This window comes from Salvia splendens, chromosome 14, assembly GCF_004379255.2.
Source record: "Salvia splendens isolate huo1 chromosome 14, SspV2, whole genome shotgun sequence".
NCBI lineage: Eukaryota > Viridiplantae > Streptophyta > Magnoliopsida > Lamiales > Lamiaceae > Salvia > Salvia splendens.
In genome coordinates this window covers 20,633,381-20,641,108 of record NC_056045.1, presented here as the reverse complement: position 1 = coordinate 20,641,108, position 7,728 = coordinate 20,633,381, and the positions used below count along the sequence as shown (strand labels likewise).

The 7,728-nt window shown below is 33.6% G+C and overlaps 1 protein-coding gene across 1 annotated transcript; it reads left to right on the top strand.

Annotated features, from left to right (window-relative positions):
- Positions 1-1,322: 1,322 nt before the first annotated feature.
- Positions 1,323-5,545, top strand: LOC121763437 (MLO-like protein 1). Its single transcript, XM_042159447.1, has 14 exons — positions 1,323-1,721; positions 2,139-2,196; positions 2,276-2,505; positions 3,345-3,461; positions 3,558-3,618; positions 3,709-3,803; positions 3,886-3,960; positions 4,066-4,154; positions 4,226-4,275; positions 4,377-4,417; positions 4,552-4,761; positions 4,847-4,914; positions 5,000-5,060; positions 5,149-5,545. Exons 1-14 carry the CDS (start codon positions 1,596-1,598, stop codon positions 5,395-5,397), a joined length of 1,530 nt encoding a protein of 509 aa, XP_042015381.1. The 5' UTR covers positions 1,323-1,595; the 3' UTR covers positions 5,398-5,545.
- Positions 5,546-7,728: the final 2,183 nt, after the last annotated feature.

Genomic DNA, 7,728 nt, shown 5'->3' with positions numbered 1-7,728 from the left:
ATAAACTTTTAATTCAACTACTCCCCCCCCTCATTCCCTCCTAGATAATTTGTCACAGTTTTCTATTTCGCTCCGTCCCACATAATTTGCTCCATTTCATTTTTATCATTTTTAGTAGTAGACCGCATATTCCACTAACTCATTCCTACTTACATTTTATTATAAAACTAATATATAAAAGTAGGATCCACATTCCACTAATTTTTTCAACTCACTTTTCATTACATTTTTTAAAACCCGTGTCCGATCAAAGTGTCCCAAATTATCTGGGACGGAGGGAGTATCAATTTTATGTTGAGTGTAACTAATGTTTATTTTTTATTTCAATTTTTGAATTTAATCATCGTCCATTTAAAGACTAACAAGGTTGAGAATCTGATTCTTCTTTTAGAAATACAGCATAAAAGGAGCTGTATAGATACTCAATTGATTAGGCGTGGTTTAATATTGTTCAATACAAAAGATAAGTAAAAGCGTTATATTCTCGATTTCTACTATTTTACAAAAAGTACTTTCTATCGGTGTAAATAAATTAGATTAAAGAATCCATGTGAATATAACAAAAAAATCAAGTCAAATTTCCATAAAAAAAGTCAAAAGAAGGAAAACTCATTTACCATAAACATTCATTTTCCAGATTAACAAATGTAGTCATATTGATTAGAATTATAGTCAATTTCCTTTATTTTATTTTGAAAATCTCAAAATAAAAGCAAGCGATATATTACAGACCTATTATTATTTTTATTTCTAAAAGGAATCTTTACCCCACTCTATAATAAATGAGATGAACAACCCATGTTAATATAAAATAACACAATTCATATTTCCTTATCAACAAAGTTTAAGATGTTAAAAAAGAAAAACTCATTTATGAAAAAAAAAACCTTTAGTTTTTTGGCAAACCACACACGACGTAAAGGATTTTTAGGGGCGTTTGTTTGTCAAAAATATAATATTATTGAGAATTATAACTCTTCAAAATATAATTTCAAAGAATATAACTTTTCATAAATTATTTATTTTATAGTAATATATTGTTAATATTTTAAATGTATATTAATTATTTATTGATGCAGTAATTAAAGGAAAAAGTTATTAATCAGAAGCATAACAATACTTAGTAATTACTACTATATAGTAATATAAGTTTAAAATCCTCATAATTTTTCTTAGATATTTTCAAACGCATGATAAATAATATACTATATTTAGGAGAAATTAAATCTGTAATAAAAGACAAATAAACGGTCAGTTATTTATTTGTGAAACCAAACACGGCGTTAGTAAGATGCCAACTGCAATAATCAGTGGAATTTTGTGGTTATTCATTCACTCTCTTAACTCAAAACTCCGCTAATTATAACGCGCAGATTAATCTCGCCTGCATTTACTCTGATTAATTGAACTCCATTATTATATCACACCTGTCTCTATTTCTTCTTTTATCTTCAGCGCCTCAACTCACCTAGCCATTGTTATTACTTATTTATTCTTCACCACTTTTTTTAATTGCTAAATCTCTATGCTTTTTAGCCCCTTTTCCGTTGTGATTTGAAGTGGGTTTCTCGAAAAGACTCAAACTTTAACGGAAAATGGCCGGCGGAGAAGGAGAAGGGGTGAGCTTGGAGTTCACTCCGACGTGGGTTGTCGCCGCCGTCTGCACGGTCATCGTCGCCATCTCTCTCGCCGTTGAACGCTTCATTCACTACACTGGAAAGGTAAAGGTCCCATTTTTATTTTATTTTTTTGTCGTGGCCTTGTTTGTAGAGCTGTCCCATTGTATAATATAACTCGAGAAGGAAATGGTTTCTTTTGCTTTTTTGATCTGAGTTTATTTGTGAAGAAAACTAAAAAAGTGTTTTTTTTAATAAAAAGGTACTATTGGAAGTGGTGGATATTGTGATTTTCATGTCTTTGGAGTTTCTGTTTCTGAAAAAATATTTATTTTTGTGAGGCGTTTCTTGAATTCTTGGGTGTGCTATTGAAACTGTCACTGTTATTAGTTACTACTATTTGAAGAAGATCAGTGTGTTTTGTGTGTCTGATTTCCCCTTTTGTTGAAAGATTCTGTTTAGCCCTTTCTTGAAATATCTCCTGCTGCTAAAAAGCGGACCAATGCTTGCTAAAATTTGCAGTATTTGAAGAAAAAGAAGCAAAAGCCACTCTATGAAGCCGTACAGAAAGTTAAAGAAGGTATCCCTTCATCTTCTGTTTATGCCATTTTTTTTACTTATACTGCAACAACTGATGTGGAATTATTGGATGGAGACAGAGCTGATGCTGCTCGGGTTCATATCTCTTATGATGACCGTGTTTCAAGGTCGTATAGTCAAGATCTGCGTGAATTCTGGTATCATGGATGACTTCCTGCCATGTTCGCTCTCGGATAGACCTTCCTCTGGTGGTGAAGGATCCAATGGCACTCATGCCACCCCCGAAGTGAGTGGGGGCCACCGCCGCCTGCTAGCAGAAGAAGCTGCTGCTGGTTATTGTGCTGCAAAGGTATCTATCTCTTCTCACGAAATTCGATCTAGGAGAATGCCTTTTCTTTACTGTGCTCGAGTGTTTATCATCACTGTGGAGAGGACGTGCGTAGACAGTCTAGTTGCTGCTCGTATATGGATGTTTTAGTTACACTTGTGCATATTTGAGACACATTTAGGTACGATAGGCGAGAGCACATGTTGTTTATCTATCTTTTCCTGGGTTGATGGTGACTTTGGAATCTTGGAACATAGTAATGTTTCAGTTAGTTTTCCAAGAATGGCGTTGCAGGTTCACCATTATGTGTATTGCCACATGCTTTTGATACATTTGTATATGAAAGAAAAAGTTCATTAGCATGTTTGGTAGTTTCGCTTAAATGAAGAAGTGTCGTCACGAAATGAGTTTATTGGTTTGAGAATCTCAGCCTCTTAAACCGTGTTTATTGAACTCCCGGATCCAAATTTTATTTATGGACGTGAGGTGATGTGCCTAATGAAAATTGTCTCCCACATTTCTAGAACGGAGTAAGTAGTTTTTTTATCCCCCAATGTTCAGACTATTACAATTCTTTCTTACGTAATTTCCCCAAATATCAATTCGCCTAATTTGGAAACTCTTGCTTTTTTTTCCAAATTTCTCAACAACAAATCTTGAAAGTGGTCTTTCTGAACTAAAATTAGAGATTCTACATTGTTATGGCATCATATGTGCCTACAGCCTATGGTCGCTTTTTCCACAGTAATATGCTGTAGAACACTTTGCGCATTTGTTTTGATGTTTTTTTTTATCAATATCACGTTTCATGTTTGGATTCTTCAACCACTCGTTTTACCTGTTACCCATCTTATCCGCAGGGTAAAGTACCAATGTTATCTCTGGAAGCGTTGCATCATCTACACATCTTTATCTTCGTTCTAGCAATCGTCCACGTCACATTTTCCGTCCTCACTATTGTATTTGGAGGGGCAAAGGTGAGCAGTGTAGCCATTTCACCTTTTTACGACTTATGTTGGATGTTCAGTTAGTCCTATTAGTAAGGCTTTGAATAAATTGAATCTTATGTGTAGATACGGCAATGGAAGCATTGGGAAGACTCTATATCCAAAGATAATTATGATGTGGATAACGGTATAGATTCACTGCATTGTAAATTAGTTAACTTGAACCTTGAGTGTATTCTACCGTTCTTGCATCTAAATCATGGATTACAATGTGCAGCTCTGAAACACAAGGTCACACGTGTTCAAGATCACGATTTCATCAAGAAGCGATTTTTGGGCGTGGGTAAAAATTCCGCCGTATTAGGATGGTTGGTAAGTTGAAGTTTTATCCCTAAAAAATTCCAGTGACTTTCAACACTACTGAGTATTAACTTCTCCATTTGATATATTTCAGCATGCCTTCTTTAAGCAATTTTATGCTTCTGTCACCAAGTCGGATTATGCAGCTCTTCGACTAGGTTTTATAACGGTATGAAACCTACCTTCCTCTTCATCTTTGATTCGCTTCCTATTTCGGTTTCTTTTCAGTTTTAGATGGCATGTGCTAATATAAAAACTATTCCTTTTCTCACAGACACATTGTCGAGGGAGTCCGAAGTTCAATTTCCACAAGTACATGATTCGTGCTTTGGAAGACGACTTCAAGATTGTCGTTGGCATAAGGTGATTCATCATTTAGCCAGATTGAATATTGCTTGTGCGTATGATTCATTTCCTCTTCGAATTTTCTGCAGTTGGTATTTGTGGGTCTTTGTCATCGTGTTCTTGCTGTTGAACGTGAATGGTACGATACTGTTATTAGATCTCGACTGTTCTCCACTTTCCATTTTCCCGTAGCCTTTAGAAACAAAGCACATTAACACGAGACAATCTCCCGTTTTGCAGGTTGGCATACTTACTTCTGGATCGCGTTCGTTCCCTTCTTCGTGAGTACCCTCACGAGCTCAATACAATATTTGTTACTTTCCATGGTTTATACGTCCGTTTGCATTCATCCTCCCCCGTTTCTGCAATGAAACGATAACATGATTCGTGACAATACAATGATCTCGGTTTGCAGCTTCTTCTTGCTGTCGGCACCAAACTGGAGCACGTGATTAGCGAGCTTGCCCACGAGGTCGCTGAAAAGCACATTGCCATCGAAGGTGAACTGGTTGTCCGGCCATCCGACGATCATTTTTGGTTCAGCCGGCCGCAGATCGTCCTCGTCTTGATCCATTTCATTCTTTTCCAAAATGCTTTTGAGATAGCATTTTTCTTCTGGATTTGGGTGAGTTTATCATCACACTCTAAATCGTAAACCGTAAACTCCGTTCTCTGTTAAACAGCTCCCTTCATTTCGACGTTTTTATCAGGTCCAATACGGCTTCGACTCATGCATAATGGGACACGTCCGGTACATCATTCCTCGCCTCATCATCGGGTAAATCCTCACCTCCTCCGCCTCCTGAAAAACTCGTTGCTGAACCCGCTTCTCACGAGTCTTGACCCGTTGCTTTTCTTTGCAGTGTATTCATTCAGGTTCTCTGCAGCTACAGCACGTTGCCGCTCTACGCTCTCGTCACGCAGGTAATTAATTTTCCGGGATCTCCTCGTCGTTCTAACTCGATAAACTCACCACTGAAAAAACTTATCAATCCGTATGTGTCGAACGAAGATGGGAACGAATTTCAAGAAGTCGATCTTTGACGACCACGTGCAAGCCGGCCTCATCGGGTGGGCGCAGAAGGTCAAGGGGAAGAAAGGGCTGAAAGGCGCGCTCGGTGGTGGATCGGCCGAAGGAGGCTCGACAGAAGGGGGCTCGTCGGCCGGAGTTCAGATGGCTTCCGCCTTCGGCCGTAGGGCGGCCACTCCGTCGCCGCCGCCACCACCACAAAACGAAGTTCAACCTGCTAACGATTCGTGAGAAAGGGTTGTAAAAACTAGTAAAATGAAGACTCTTTGATACTGTATTTATGTGAGCCTCCCTTGTTTGCTAATATCACCAAAGCAATTATATATACATCATTGTATTTTGGCATATGTATAAGCAATTTTAGGTTTTTTTCTCTTTCCGATTTTGTCTTTGAATCCGTTAATTGGAACATTCCGTTTTGGCACAAAAATTACAAAATGAGTGTTTAGAGGTGAAGTAGAGAGAAAATAAAGTAAAGAAATTAAATATCACTCTAGAGTAAAGTTTGCAAGACAATAAAGTTTTTGCAAAAATAGAAACAACTTAATTTAGGTGGTCCAAAAAGTGAATACGATTTAACTACTGTGAGATAGAAGAAATATCTTATACTCGAAGTTTTTAAATAAAAGTTGAAATTCATTATAGGTCCTAATTTTTTTTATTTATGTTCATATTCCATACGTGTTTAATAAGATAGTAATATCAAGATAGATGAGGTATTTGGACATTTCTAATTGTTCGATATCATATTTAAGCTTAACTCAAAGTCAACATAAAACAATGGTGTGCCTCAATCTTGCCAAAAATGTAACTTTAACCATGTTTATTTAATCCATCAATTTGTCAGGTTAAGCCACTGTTATTTAATACTCCGTATTATACAAATTTAGATAATTTCTTTTCTATTAAACAACAATAAAATATCTTATTTTATATATCTTCTCATATCCCACCTTCTTATCAAATGGGTTAATACTATAATTTCGTTATTGATTAATTAGAGTACTTAAACTCTTATATTAATAATCAGTTTTAGTGACTATTCATATGGTTTGCAATAAATTCAAGGATGATAAAGACAGTGGTGGATCCAAAAACCAGTTATGAGCATATGACCTCTCATTTTTTCGAAGGTTTTTTCTCTAATTAGCATAATAATTACTAGTAAAGACTTTAATCTCTGATGCCTTGAATTACGTTTTAAAAGAAGATATATTAAAAATATATTGTATGACTTTTTTTTGATACACTGGTATCCAAGCCATCAATTCATTTTTATACTTTTTTTTCAAAAATCATAATCTTTTGATTGAAGAATATTACTATATCAAACGAAAATACTCAAATAAATTGAATTCTATAAGTTAAAAGCAATGGCAATAAACAGTACTATAATTTAAAAAATAAATTACAATCACAATATAGTATCAGAACTCAGAAGTCTTATAATATTAAACAGATTTTACCATACATAATTATAAAGTATTAAGCATATGTCATTATGTTTTTGCGTTAGGTCTTTCAATCTTCTTCCAAAGACAAGCTTATATCAGACTAACATAATTTAGAAAAACAAATAACGATTATATATATCATCAGCTCGTTATTTCTAATTATGTTGCTTATAATTTAGAGTGAACTACACTAATAGTCCCTGATTTTATCAAAAAATACACTAATGGTCCCTAAAATTTTTTTATATCATTTTTGGTACAATAAGACTAAAATAACCCTAGGCACCACTAGTGTGAATATTTAAAGTTCTTGGGCATTTTGGACCTTTCTACTCTTTAATTTTTTTCATTTTTTCTTCCATCACCATTTTCTTTTATAAACTCAATTATACTTTCATTTAAATAATATTTGATGCTTTATGATTTCAAAATTTTGAAATAAAAAACCTAATGTTTTAATTATGCTTTATTTATTTTTAAAATTAAATATTATTTATTATACAACTTAATCTATATGTTTGAGAAGAAAAAATTATATTTAATAGTAACATTTTTCAATATAAATATTAAAGTGAATTATTGAAAATTCTTTGTGGGATTTATTTTTACTTAAAAATTTTACTTCATTTTTTAAAATTTGAGAAGAAAAAATATTATAGTGAATTATAGTAATTTTTTATTTAAAAATGTTACTTAAATATTTAAATGTAACTATACTTGAGTGACAAATAAATTTTTAATTACTTTAATTAAAATATAGTATAGTGAAAAATATTTTTTAAATATAATAATTAAAATTTAAGTGAAGTATATATAACGTAAATTAAAGGTAACTCTTGTAAGTAACATTTTTTTACTAAAAGTATTAAAGCGAACTATAGTAATTTTTTCATTATAAAGCTTAATCTATACGTTATTCAAGTAATTATTTAAAAAGTTTAAGTTAATTAATTCAAAAAAAATATTTTTTGTTGTAAAAGGTGCTTTTATGTATGGCCAAAATAATTGCATGATTGAAGAGGTGCCAAAAAGTGTAATTTCCAGATACCGAAAATGCCCTCAATGGCATTTAGGAGATTTTTTTAATGTAGAGGGGTATAAAAGACCG

What these genes read in the sequence shown, in the direction of transcription:
- LOC121763437 (XM_042159447.1), top strand. Translation starts at nt 1,596, where the DNA reads ATGGCCGGCGGAGAAGGAGAAGGGGTGAGCTTGGAGTTCACTCCGACG. An exon ending in CTGGTTATTGTGCTGCAAAG is followed by an intron (nt 2,506 to 3,344) that starts GTATCTATCTCT and finishes TCTTATCCGCAG; the next exon opens with GGTAAAGTACCAATGTTATC. An exon ending in CCGCCGTATTAGGATGGTTG is followed by an intron (nt 3,804 to 3,885) that starts GTAAGTTGAAGT and finishes GATATATTTCAG; the next exon opens with CATGCCTTCTTTAAGCAATT.